We start from the raw sequence: 13,290 nt of genomic DNA, 5'->3' as shown, positions 1-13,290 counted from the left end.
GAAGAAAAAGGAAGAAAAAAAAAAGAAAAGAAAAAGAAACCCCCTTTTTTAATGAGTTATGAATTTTTATGTGATGGACCCAGGAACAGAAATTTGTTGAGGGTATTATATGCTGGTGAGATGATGGATTTAATGAAGCAAGGACATGAGCGCCGGGACATATGGATTCTTTGAACAGTGGATCTATAGGTATGGGGTAAGCGCAACGCGCATGATATGTTGATTTCATTTTCGTACTCCAAAAATTTATTGTTGTTTTGTTTTCCATTGGCTCGTTCATTTCGCTACTACTTATGTTTTTGATTTACTAGCACAGATGGTTCTTGACTATAGGAATTATCACATCACCTTTTTATTCTTTCTCAAAACAGGAACGGCCGTTTAACTCTCCCCTCTGTCCTCTTGCCAAACTTCTTCACCCTCCTCGCATCCCACGCATCCAACTGAACTGCACTTCTCTTTGAAGATGAAGATGACGGTGCCGGATGACCCGCCGTGATATTTCCGCACTGCGGCCTTTTGAGCTTATTTCCAAAAGTATCTGCCGTCCACAGCAGCACGCCATTTGTCCAGCCAAAGCCCTCGACGACTTCATACTCTCCTCCCCCGCCGGCGGCGTTGGTCGAGTTATCATCGTACTTTTCAAACATGATGCCGACGTCTTGGTCCGACAAGCCATGCAGCTTCGGTGTCTCAGAGGTCGATCCTCCAGTGGCGAGCCACGTACAAAACGTAAAGTCGAGATATCGCTGTCCCAGCCGCAGAGAGAGATTCTGAATGTCCTGGTACGAGGGATCCTGGGCCGTAAAAGTCGCGGGCACGTTGTTAAGCCCTTGCATGAGGATGTGCATGTGCGGCGGCCAGACGTTTGGCTGGTCCCACTGCTGGCCGGTCTGGACGTTGCTGGCTGGAATTCCGCCAGGCTGGGCGTCGAGATATCCCGCCACGCGGTCGTAGGCGCGAGTCACGGCATACGGGTTGTTCTTGATGTAGTCTGGCGCGGCGCCCGTCCAGAAGGGATAGAACTGGCCGACGTGGAAGAAGACTTGCTTGCCAGAAGGAGCGGTTTGTCTGTCGAGCGAGATTGTGTCTTTGTCTGCGGGGACGTACACGTACTGCGAGGACGAGGTCAGGTTGTAGTCGAAGTAGCTGAAGAGGGTTTCGTTCCAGAAGACGGCCTGGATGGCGGTGCTGCGGTTTGCGGCTCGTTCGGCCCAGGCGCGGGCGGCGGTGGCGTCGCCGGTTCGGTTGTAGAATTGCGAGATTGTGAGCTCGTTGCCGTACAGGATGGAGTTGAGGTCGACAGGGACGATTTCCTTGTTGTTGAGCGAGCGGAGGGGGAAGTAGACGTCGTTGATGGCGTCGGAAGGGTTAGCGAGCCAGCGGGAGGTGTAGTCGTTGCCGCTCTCGGCGCCGGTGGCGAGGTTTGCGTAGAGGTCTGCCATTTCAGTCGAGTTGAGGTGCTTGTTCTCGGGGTAGATGATGCCCGAAGTGGCGTAATAGGAGCGATTGTTGGCGGTGACATAGTCCTCCAGGAAGGATTCCGGCCGTGGCTGGGTGTTTTGCACGGCATACTGCTGCAGCGTGTACGTCTTGTTGGCAATGTCCACGCTGACGGTCCTGTTCCGGATCCAAAAGTCATGCTCTTTCACCAGCAGCGGCAGCGCCCTCTTCAAGATGCTCGTGTCATTCGTATGCTCAATGTAAATCCTCACCATCTGCGACAGCAGCGGTGGCTGCGACCTATTCAAGTAGTACAGCCGCGCGCCGTTGGGAATAAAGCCAAACCGATCAATAAAGTCGAGAAAGTTCTCAATCGTGTTCTTCGCAATGCCTACAAACGCACCACCCGTACGCAGCAGGCCCTCGATGATCCAGTACGAGTCCCAGTAATACGGCTCGCGGAAGCGGCCGCCCGCCACGACAAAGGTGCGGTTCACGGGGATGAAGCTGTTGGGGCAGGTGGAGCAGTTGCCCACGGCGCCGGAGTAGCGGCGCGTGAGGTCGGGCCAGATGTCGATGACTTTGGTGACGAACTGCTTGATGACGGTGTCGTTGATTTTGCCGAGGAAGGCCGGGTTGGTGGTGAGGCTGGACCGGGGCACTTCGACGAGTTCGCCGCCCGCGTCTGCAAAGTAGGTTTCGAGGAAGACCTGGAGGGAGGAGTCGTTTGTGAGGGGCTTGGAGAGGTTGTTGAAGGCGGCTTGGATTTCGCGGAGGGGTCTCTTGGCTGGCCTGGTGGTAATGGTGCGTGAGCCTTTTTTTTATATATATGCATGTGCGTTTTGATTTGAGATTTGGCTTACATGTCTACAAAGGTCTTGGAGTCGGAAAAGGGGTGTGCCAGCTGGATGTCCTGAAGAATATCTCCATGGCAGTAGATTGGCGAGTCGCAAGGTGCAATTACTGATCCATTGGTGTAAAGCGCGAGAGTTGCTGGCATTATAGCTGCCAAAGAGGCTGCTATGAACAATTGTAGCAAAGCCATCTTTTAAGGCTACGTTGAAGTATGAGAACTCTCAAGTACTTTACTCTTTCTGTTATGGATATGGTGGCTATATGGTGGCTATTTATAAATATAGGCATCCATGATACTCCCACATTATAGATACAATGTTAAATCTTATTTAATAACTGAGGAAAAAATCAAGGCACATCAACCTTGGCAGTAAGCTTGGCATGCATCACGAAGACTGGCTTCGAACGCGTCTCAACCCGCCACACCACTCAAACTTTTCCCCACTTTGCTGTTGATCGACTTTTGAGCCGTGGATTTCAGCAAGTCGGAGCATAAGCGGGCGGCACTATTGGGAGGTGATGTAGATGTTGTGGCTTGGTATGTCGTATGAGGCTTTTGGAGTTTTGTGTAGACGAGGCATCGCATATGAATGAGTGATGAATAAGTCGTCGTGGGGATTTGGAGTCTGTTTGTGAGCCTCATAATGTTATAGGAATCAAACTCATTGGCATTACTCATTTCTCATAGCAATTGGGTTGATTGCTGTGCATATTTCCTCCTGAACCTACATTTGACACAAAGGCTAAGCACCACAAGTGGCTGTCAAACATGCAGATTGTTTCAACCCGGGAGCTTGTCATCTTGAAAGATTCCCCACAGCTGCTTCTCCACAGATCTCCAAGTTGTTCTAGCGCTGGTTCAACGGCGTGGCGTCCCCTCGTCCCCGCACGGCACGAATCACAAGTATCGAAGTCCATCACCAGTGCATCATTCGGGATTGTTATCACGTCCTCAGGTTTATGTTCCTAGAGCGTTCCTTTTCTTCAAATCATGATACACTCTTTAAAATTTGCATAGTTTAAAGATTTCCTTTCAAAAGGCCAACTCATAAAGAACAATATACTCATGAGACTCATGGCTCTGTTGACATGGCGCGTCAGCTCTCTTATGGCTTCCGTTCGTTAGAACATCGCTTTGACGTCAAAGGCGCCAACTAACAAAACCCGCCCAGCTAAAGAGGGCAACTCATCGATAACTCAATGATAACCCTCATGTTTAGCGAAAAACTCAATCAGTCCTAAACTGTCACTCGCCGGAATCTCCGTCTCGGGGTAAGCCGTCTGAAGTTTTCACGTGGCCCGAATATGCTTCTTTCCGTGAAATGAGGCGTTTTGACGCGAATCAACTGCTTGGAACCAGAAATGTGAGGCTACTTGACGATCAGTGACATGCGCCGCGCAATTCGCCGAAGCTAATCAAGGTTGGTGACATGATGAGCTGATCATCAATCCGTTGCGAAGAGTTCAGCAATGCCACAACTGAGAGACTTGTGCAGTACCAAATACTCACGGGGGGCTGCGAGGATGGAACCAACTTTGCTTAATTGTACAATCTACTACCCCCTTTCATTCTATCGAGTCGTCTATGCAAACACCTTCTTAAACACCCTCTCCAGTCGGGCCAACACCTCCTCGCCATTCTGTGCAATCTGGTAGTGTGTAACAAGTCGGCCTCCGCCAACCTTCAATCCCTCGGCCTCGCTCAACTCAGTAAACTTCTCCGCGCTGCAGCTGGCCGCCTCGATATCCAGCCAAGCCATGTTCGTGTGAACCGGATGCACCAGCTTGCCGCCCATGCCCGTCCACAGCGCCTCGACCTTCTTGGCCATCTCGTGAGTCTGCTTCAGCAAGCCATCGCTGCCATCATCCTTTGTTCCAAACGTCTCATCCACCGCAACCCTCGCGCAAGCGGTGATGAAGCCCGGCTGCCTCATGCCTCCTCCAAGAGCCTTCCGCGTCCACCTCGCGTGCTGCAGAGTCTTGTTGTCCCCAACGATGATGCTTCCCACCGGAGCGCCCAGGCCCTTGGAGAAGCACAAACTGATGGTGTCAAACTGCGCGCAAAACTCCTTCAGGGTGCCTGCGCCGGCAACGACGGCCTCCCACAGACGCGCGCCGTCGCAGTGCATCTTGATGCTGTTCTCGCGGGCAAACTGAGAGATGCGCTTGACCTCGCTGAGGGGCATGATCATGCCGTTGAGGGTGTTTTCAAGACTGATGACCCGTGTAGGACAGTCGTGGACGTTGTCGCTGATGACGACGTTGGCCTTGACGTCCTCGAGCGTAAGATAGATGCCATTCTTGGGGACGACAGGCTTGACAGTGGCGCCGGTCAAGGAAGACACACTATAACATGCCAATTCGTAAGTCATCGGTGCTAGATACAAAGAGAGGGAGAAAGGAAAGGGTAAAGGTTAAAATTACGAACCCTCCGGCCTCGTAGCAAATGATGTGAGACCGATGGTCAGCCAGAACGGCGTGAGGAGGCTGAACCAAGAGACTCCTCAGAGAGACCTGGTTGCCCATTGTGCCCGAGAGAACAAACAGACCAGCCTCCTTGCCGGTCAGGCTGGCTACATGAGCCTCCAAGTCCTGCGTCGTTGGGTCCTCGTTGAAGACGTCGTCTCGAAGGGTGCACCTTGAGATGGCAGCCAGCATGGACGGCGTGGGGGTTGTCATGACATCGCCTATATTGTGAGCATGAAGACGTTAGTAAAAAGAGTGTTTTTTCCTCTTCTCTTTGTCCTTCTTTTTTATCTTTCCTCATAAAGGTTATTTTATAAAAAAAATAAAAGCAAGGCGGCAAATCTCACTTCGCAAATCCAGTGAACCAGCGCCCTTGACGCCCACCCAGGCATTGGATCCCTCAGCGCTTCCCATAATTGCTGCGTTGTTTCTGGCACTGCAACTCGAAAGATGCCGCTGTCTCGTTACTTGCTGTCCGAGCGTCCGCACAGTCTGCCGGCGTAGCAGAGATGCAGTATTCGAGGTCGAGATGACGGCAGAAAAGAACGAGCCCCTCATATTCAACATCAACGAGACGGAGCAAGTTGAGCCGAGTCGCTCGATTCATTGGAGGGGTTAAAAGATTTGGAGGCTAAACTGCCGGCCCCGCCGCCCGAAGGCTTGTCCGAGAACCGGCCCGTGATGCTGGAGACGAAACATCTAGGCGGAAGCGGTTGACGGCAATAGTATGGATATGCTATTGCTAGGTATTGTTATTGCTATACTATTTGTAAGGTCAATATGATTGGTGCGTGGTTTGGTTGGTTACTTTCAGGTTTACAACTTACTGCAATATGTAGAAACGTCAAGAGTAGGGTTGAAATCACCTTCTCCATCGACGATTAGGGATGCCAAGATGCCAAATCTACATTCAATGCAGTATTGATACATGCTCCGTAGCCTCGTCTCACAAATTTGACATTAGGAAACCTTTCACAACGGCAAGTAGTTGATTGCAGAACGCAACACGACCGTCCTGCTGGCCCCGTAACCCTGCCACCAATTGCGCTTAATCAATTACCCACCGCAGCCATCTGCTTACAGTGTCAACATCAAAGCCAGGGTGGCTAAAAATAAGCATGAAGGAAATCATGATGTTATCTGAACCCCCGTTCTACATTGCATCCCTGGAATCAACAGCTCGTAAGTACTCTCGAAACACTAGACACTGCTACGGCCTGTACTTTGAATTTGCACTTGTGCAACTCCACAAGTATTAGTCTATACCCTTGTAGAACAAGAGCCTCGCTAACAAAAACGCATGTCGCACAGACATCAATCGACAGCAAGCAGATCTCTTGGCACACGGGTCCGATCCGATTTACTCACCAGCTTCATCTTCCCCTGGTCAGCCTATCCTATATACCTATACCACCACTACTACATACTGCTATTCACTTGCGTTTCAACCTTGCTTTGGATAAAAAGAAGCTTTGCCTCAAACATCTCACTTCTGGGAACCTTACACGGCATTAGCGCCCATTTCTAGATTATCACAATTAAGAGATGGGCCGCCGCTATTCCGGGAATGGAGGGTGCCGAGTGACACCCATGTTCCAGGCACCATGACCTTATAACAAAAACAACGAGAATCCCAACTATTAGCGTGGATATGAGAAGGATTCGTCGGGAACAATGGGGGGCTCAGCTTATTCGTATTTAACTAGCGTGTGTTGGCTCGGGCAGAGAACACAGTCGTGTGAGTACGAGCGATGGGAATACAAATCAGCAGTAATACGAACAAGGAAACAGTATATTAACGAGAGAGGAAAGGTCCTTGTTTTTAGCTCGGAGGCTGACGAAAGCGTCGAGCAGTGATAACAAATACGATTTCGGGGGGGTCCCAACAAAGTGTGGCGTTACTTTCGTACTTTAAATAGAGAAGAGGAGAAGGGGAAAGTTTATATTTTACTCTCTTCTCCACGCCAAAAGAGGAAGCATGTTTTCATGTTTCTTCATATAAAGGAAAAGATATAGGGAAGAGAGAGAGAGAGAGAGAGAGAAATAGAGGGAGACAGAGAGGGGATAAGAAACCTCTCTACAAATTGCGCGTACTAGAATGGGAAGAAAGGAAATGTTCAGGCATGAGAGATAACATCACGACGGCTCCGCTACAATGATTTCGCGGCCATTTCCACTCGTTTTCCTTGCCGGGCTGTTCAGTCTCATCTGGTGGCTGTCGAATCAACCGCTGTTCGCCTTGCATCAGGAGCGGCAGCGCATCTCCAACCTCGACCTGGTGCTGGGCGAGAAGCTGCCGTCGCATCTCAACTTCTCCACCAGCAACTCTTCTGGCAATCACGACTTTTATTCTTCAAACCAGGCGCGAGCCTTTTGCCAGGCTCATGGCTACAATGTCTTTACGCCCCAGGCACCATCAGGCGAGCGCAAGATCTACGACCTGGTCATGGTCAACACAGAGCTGGATTGGCTGGAGATTCGGCTGGAGACCATGTACGATCACGTCGACTACTTTATCATTGTAGAGTCGCCCAAGACTTTCCAGGGCGGCAACAAGGCCCTCATCGTGCTCAACAACTGGGATCGTTTCCAGCGCTACCACGACAAGATGATCTACCACCAGCTGACCTTTCCGGAGTGGTTCGACCCCAAACGTCCCTGGGATTATGAGGACCTACAGCGCGATGCCGGCTACGACCAGGTCTTCCCACAGTTGACCGGCCGCTCAGCGCCAGTCCTCGGCGACGTGATACTCGTGGCCGACGTGGACGAGATCCCGCGACCCGAGACGCTCTTCCTGCTGCGCACATGCAGCTTCCCAGCCCGTCTCACGCTGGCCTCACGCTTCTACTACTACTCGTTCCAGTTCCTCCATACCGGCCCCGAATGGCCTTTCCCACAGGCCACCTTCTACCGCGGCCAGCGCACCATCCGACCGACCAACCTGCGCGCCGGCATTGGCGGCATCCCGCTGCTTCGGGACCTGGACAAGGGCCACGTCTCCAACGCTGCGTGGCACTGCAGCAGCTGCTTCGCCACGATAGAGCAGTTCCTCAACAAGATGGCCAGCTTCTCGCACGTGTGGATGAACCACGAGTACTATCGCGACAGGGACATCATTGCCGACGCGGTCCGAGAGGGGAGGGATGTCTGGGAGCGCAAGATTGACACGTTTGAGAAGATTGAGAGGAATCAGGACGTGCCGGCCGTGTTGTTGAGAGAGAGGAAGAAGTACAAGTATATGTTGGATAGGAGTGGAAAGTCTGCTGGCTTTATTGATTACCCATAATTTTGGACCCAAGGATAGAAGTACGGAATAATTGGATTAAGAGCGGGCGTTGTGATTGCATATATGCCGGGATTTAATACTACGCATGACGTTTTGTATGATAGCGACCAGAGCAAACAGATTCAGAGCTGAGATGAGATGAGTCAATATTATCGGTAGGAATACTACCGCCGCCTATCTAGGCATCATATCTATATTAATTAAAGAGAATGACTTCCAAGCACGCCATGCCGGTATTTAATTCATCCTTGGAAAAAAACTCCATGAAACCCCCTCCTATAGCATATCCCTTACGGTCCCGTTCCCAGAAAAGAACGCCAGAACCACCAACGCCCTTTGGAAAGTCCCCTAGCAGACTCTCAGCCCCCTACAGCGATCACATCACAGTGCGCCGTATTATCGCCGTGGTCGCTGGATGAGACAGACAGTCTGCTACAGCACCAGCTAAAAGCAATTTGGTTGTGCTGGGCCACTTTCCATCTCAACCTGTTCTTTGGCTACATGTATCAGCCAAGTAGCCAGGTGGCCATATCAAATTGTGTAAAATCCCGTGCTGCAGGCCAAGGTGTTAGTTAGTATGCTTATTTATGCATATGATTTAGAAAGCAGATGAAGCCACCTACCGTTGTAAGAGCGGGATAAGCTCGTATCAAGACTCCATAATTTGTGTGCGGGAGTTGTCTGAAAAGAAACGGGGCTTGTCTATTAATCAATCAATTACTTGGTCGAGAGATTTTCAGCATATTTCAGCGCCACTTAATATCTTACTTACAATCAACCCCCAGGCCAAAAAAAAAAAAACCGTTTTGAACTGCCCCCACCCTCTCAAGATCTTTGAAAAGAACCTTGGAGAGAGAGAGAGAGACAATCGAGAGGGAATCAAGGCTTGAAATACCTACCAAATGCCATTGCTGCTTGCATCTCCAGACACAAAAAGTGGGGTTGGCGATTCTCTGGTTGTGTTTACGTGTTTACTTGGATTCGCCCACACGTCTCTGCAGCTGCAATACATGTAACCAGTCTTACGCTGTATTGTCTATCACATGTAAATCATCGTTCTAGGCGGCTGATGCCCAGAATCTGTGCTGCAAAGCCACTGACGGCAACTCGTAGAACGTCCTCACAGCCAAGCCCATCTTGTCAATTGAGAGAGACCTAACCAACTCCTTCCTATCCCCAGTCTAAACAGCCATATTCCAGCATGACCATCTCGTCAATTTCCCTTCCGCTTATTCTTTCTTTCGCCTCCCTTCTTCAGACTCTTCAGACTCTTGCTATTCAATCTTCCGCTCTGCTCTTCTTTCTCAACAACAAGAACAGCATCGTCATCGTCCCCTCTCATCCCTTTTTACCCCTCATCATCACCACACTTTCCCCTCCCGCGCGAGCAAATCCCCTTCAACCACGCTCACTTACATGGCATTGCAAGCACAGCGCTGCATGCAGCACATGGTGTAATCCATCCACGCACATGTGCATTCAATAAACACATTCCTGCAAGAGAGAGAGAGAGAGAGAGAAACAAAAAAGTAATTTGCGGCTCTTGGATATCTGCCCAACATTCTCTTTTGCTTCTCATTCGCCCGAATATCCATTCTTGCCCAAACAACCATGGCCAGATAAATCACTGGGAAGCCTCCCAAAAGCCTCGAACGTCTTTCTCTTCATGCCGGCGTCCCACCAGGACCAGCACCGGCATATGATTGAGTAATTGCCAGCCTATCTAGCAGGCATTGCCTTTGCTTTTCTCACTTGTAGCATCCCGCATGGTGCGTATTTTGCGTCATTGCGCCTTTGCCTCACATTACATTACATTACATTGCATTCGGTGAGACAGATAAGCAGCGGCGCACAAGCACCAGCGCAAGCAGTAACAACAAACACTTGCATATTCTCTCAGCCTCCTATTTTAAAATTGCAGAAGAAAACAAAAAAAGAGGAAGAAAAAGGGAAATGTGAGAATAAGATGGAAAAATTTTCATCACCGTCTCTCCAGATTGGTCCAGTTCAGGCAGCTGCCGCAGAAGCCATCACCTGATTCTTTGCTTGGCCAATGCCAAATTGCGAGCGCCTATCCGATCCGATGTTTACTGCAGCGGCTGCTGCTATTAAGTACTGTAATAATACCTCAGATATACCTACTATACCTAATAGCAGCACTCAAGCACTCTGTACTAGGATATTTACATACAAGCAACACACCTATGTTCCACTCTATAGCATCCATATCAATCAACGCTACAGCTAATAATACACCAGCTACAGTAGGCATGTAATTATCTTACACAACCATCTCATCCCGCATCGCGCGCTCAATCCATATACCTACTACCTACATGTATGTATGTACGTACGTGCCTTAGCAGACATGAAAGAAAAGGGTAGAAAATACCCACCCCTACTTGATGCGCTGGCAGTCTTCCACCACCACCACTAAACAGGCGACACCCCGGCACACTCTGCAAACATGCAGCGCTACACACACCAAAAGAGCAAAGGCATCACATCATATAGCACATCAACAAGGATTTGGTTTCATGCACTTTCCAAAAGCACTCGAAGCAAATGTACATACACAATAAAAATCAAATGCAAATAAGTCTTCTTTGATCTTTTTTGTCCTCTCTCTGTCTTTTTTACAGAAACATGATAATTAGTAGTACTGTACTCACTTTATACCAATACATGTAAAATCCCAGAAAGGAAAGAAAAAAGAAAAAGAAGAGGTAACAAAACAAATCCCCCCCAACCACCCGTTCTCTTCTCTTCTCTTCTCTTTACAGTCCCATTATATTTTTCCTCTCACAGCAGCACGCACCGCACCGCTTGCTCCGTATATGCCTCCCACCCCCAACCCCCAGCTCCAAGCCCGCAAAGCACCAATCCAAATCCAAATCACCAGACAGGGAATGCGGCGCTTGTCAACTGCACTGATGAGTTGGCCAACGCATCAAAGTGGTCCGTGTGTAGCCTCGAGATCCGTTCAACCCACACACGCCTTTCTTTCTTTCTGCTGCGCTCGCTCGCCATTCTTCTCCTTCGCTCTTCGTCCAGACAGCAATTTCTCCTTTATACTTATGCCCGCTCTCTCACACTCGTCCTCCCTTCTTCCTCTTCTTTTTTCCCTTTTTTTCTCCCGTCAAGCAGCAGCCTGGCTGATCTGACCCGCGTGGCTGGTGGTGCTCTCCCCCCACACTGGCACACGCTATTGCAGCATGCGCTGGCGGAGGTACTTCCCCAGCCCCGCGCATACTTTACTCAAGGCTTGTACCCTTCCCACACTGGCTTTTCCAAGGACCAAACCGCCGGGACTCTTCGCTCCATGGATCTCGCCTCTATTTCTATGTCTCCAGGCCGTTTCACCTTTACGCCATCTATTCGCTAGGTTATGCTTGAGAGGCTTGCTCATGGGACTTCCATAGACAACGCCACCAAGCCGTGACCGATCTTCTATCACTGGTTCCACTTGGGAGAAAGATATCTTTTTTTTTCTTTTTTCTCTTACTCTTACTCTTGCAGAAAATGCTATAAATCATCATTCATATCTCATCGCCCGGATCGCTTGCTATACATAGGCGCGCCTTGGAGTTGATCTTGTCCATGGAAAAGAAAAAAAAAAGAATCGAAAAGTCGCAACTTATCCAACCAAAGAAACAGGAGAAAAGGGTGACAAAAAGACACGGGCAAGTGCCCACCATGCTCCACGCCCCAGTTCCGTTTTCTATATCTCACACGATGCCTCCGGATGCTGTCTTTCTTTTACTTCCATCCATACCTGGAGCCAAAACGGAGGATTATCTCAAAGGTTAACCCCGGTCGAGAGCCAAAAACAAAACAAAAAAAATTGCCATGGTCGCCATCATCTTTCATGAGAGTTCGTGAGAGAGGAAATTTATATACCGTCTGCCGTCCGTCCGGAAAATATCTCGCCTTCCTGTCGCATAGGTGGCGGGTTGTGCTTCGCTCAACAAGGTGCCAGGTCTAGTCGACCTCTTTGCACTGGGGGTTTGGGGGGGTTGGGGCATTAAAGGCATTAATGGCCAGCGCTGTTCCAGTCCTGTCTGTTTTGAAGTTCCTGGGCACAAAGGTCTTCTGCTATGTCATTAGACGACTAGGCAAACTTTCCTAGTTGTTGTGTACTTAGCAAGAGAAGGCCTTCACCGACCGGCCCACTTCATCAGGAACTGCACCACGGCATCGAGATTTGTCTCGTGTTTAGCACTGATGCCGTAGCAGCAAACCTCACGGTGCTGGATGCTTTTCAAGTCCAGTTCATCAATCAGTTCATCCACGGACAGCTTCTCAGGGAGGTCAGACTTGTTTCCGAGGACAAGCAAGGGGATCCCGCCCAGAGACGGGTGGGCCATGAGGGAGTGAAGCTCCTCCTTGGCCTGAGGGATGAGTTCTACATCCGCAATGTCTACGATGAAGACGATGGCGTTCACGCCACGGCAATACCGCTCCCACATGGTGCGAAAACGCGGCTGCCCACCGATATCCCAGCACTTGAGTGTAACATGACCCCGTTGCACACGCTTCATATTAAACCCGACGGTCGGAATCGAGCTACACAAGAAGCACAGTCAGTAATCGGGCTTGCATTTCGAACACATCCTTTCAAAGACGGATGACATGGAGACGATCCGACAACTGCCGGCCACCCCATGGCGCGAAGACGAACAAGAGGACGATGAGAGAGAGGGGAATGAATGCGCTTACTCAAGTGTGAACTCTCCACCCTGAAAGATCGTACGAGCAACCATCAGTCAGCCTAACCCAGCAGAGGAATATCATGTCGCAAAGAATGGGAAACCTACAGCTAGTACTCGCAACAACGACGTCTTTCCAGCATTTTGCAACCCAACCATGGTCACCTCCATTTCCATCGCCCTAGCATCACCAGTCAGAATCCAAGCACAGGGCTCAAAGAGAGGCAAGCGGGCAAGCCCAGGTCCATCAGCGCTGCGACGCACCATGCAGCCAAGCAGCGGTATCGTGGGCCCCGCCTCAGCAACTGCGAAATATTTACTACTCACCAGAAAGTCCGCAGCAGCCAGTCATACACCTTCCTAAATAGCCCAGCCATATTTGTTTTTCTTAATCGTTACACAAGACAGCGATCGAATATCGGTACAAGAGAAGCGAGAGAGAAGGAAGGAGGCGAGACAGGGGAAAAGAGATCGTATCAGTAGATGGTATCGCAAGGGTTCAAGTCGACGGTACGACCGGCGGTCAAA

General features: G+C 50.0%; 5 protein-coding genes across 5 annotated transcripts; 1 reads left to right on the top strand and 4 right to left on the bottom strand.

The window, feature by feature from the left end:
- Positions 1 to 154: 154 nt before the first annotated feature.
- On the bottom strand, positions 155 to 2,515 carry TrAFT101_010497 (uncharacterized protein). The gene is made up of 2 exons (XM_024904505.2): positions 2,307 to 2,515; positions 155 to 2,235 (listed from the first exon to the last, which is right to left on the bottom strand). The coding sequence occupies exons 1-2, from the start codon at positions 2,486 to 2,488 to the stop codon at positions 363 to 365; spliced, it is 2,055 nt and encodes a 684-aa protein (XP_024756292.2). The 5' UTR covers positions 2,489 to 2,515; the 3' UTR covers positions 155 to 362.
- A 1,299-nt stretch (positions 2,516 to 3,814) lies between these two features.
- On the bottom strand, positions 3,815 to 5,346 carry TrAFT101_010496 (uncharacterized protein). The gene is made up of 3 exons (XM_024908932.2): positions 5,112 to 5,346; positions 4,727 to 4,985; positions 3,815 to 4,644 (listed from the first exon to the last, which is right to left on the bottom strand). The coding sequence occupies exons 1-3, from the start codon at positions 5,329 to 5,331 to the stop codon at positions 3,882 to 3,884; spliced, it is 1,242 nt and encodes a 413-aa protein (XP_024756291.2). The 5' UTR covers positions 5,332 to 5,346; the 3' UTR covers positions 3,815 to 3,881.
- Positions 5,347 to 5,925: 579 nt separating this feature from the next.
- On the top strand, positions 5,926 to 8,227 carry TrAFT101_010495 (uncharacterized protein). Its single transcript, XM_024908931.2, has 2 exons — positions 5,926 to 5,946; positions 6,076 to 8,227. The coding sequence occupies exon 2, from the start codon at positions 6,920 to 6,922 to the stop codon at positions 8,051 to 8,053; it is 1,134 nt and encodes a 377-aa protein (XP_024756290.1). The 5' UTR covers positions 5,926 to 5,946; positions 6,076 to 6,919; the 3' UTR covers positions 8,054 to 8,227.
- A 332-nt stretch (positions 8,228 to 8,559) lies between these two features.
- Positions 8,560 to 9,189, bottom strand: TrAFT101_010494 (uncharacterized protein; the record flags this gene model as incomplete). The annotated part of the gene is made up of 4 exons (XM_066128986.1): positions 8,560 to 8,606; positions 8,677 to 8,755; positions 8,826 to 8,898; positions 9,155 to 9,189. 4 exons carry the CDS (start codon positions 9,187 to 9,189, stop codon positions 8,560 to 8,562), a joined length of 234 nt encoding a protein of 77 aa, XP_065985113.1.
- Positions 9,190 to 12,210: 3,021 nt separating this feature from the next.
- On the bottom strand, positions 12,211 to 13,139 carry TrAFT101_010493 (uncharacterized protein; the record flags this gene model as incomplete). Its single annotated transcript, XM_024910283.2, has 4 exons — positions 12,211 to 12,619; positions 12,773 to 12,792; positions 12,871 to 12,943; positions 13,090 to 13,139. The coding sequence occupies 4 exons, from the start codon at positions 13,137 to 13,139 to the stop codon at positions 12,211 to 12,213; spliced, it is 552 nt and encodes a 183-aa protein (XP_024756287.1).
- Positions 13,140 to 13,290: the final 151 nt, after the last annotated feature.

Source organism: Trichoderma asperellum, chromosome 6 (assembly GCF_020647865.1).
Source record: "Trichoderma asperellum chromosome 6, complete sequence".
NCBI lineage: Eukaryota > Fungi > Ascomycota > Sordariomycetes > Hypocreales > Hypocreaceae > Trichoderma > Trichoderma asperellum.
The sequence above is the reverse complement of the archived record's forward strand: the minus strand, read 5'-3'. Positions and strand labels throughout refer to the sequence as shown.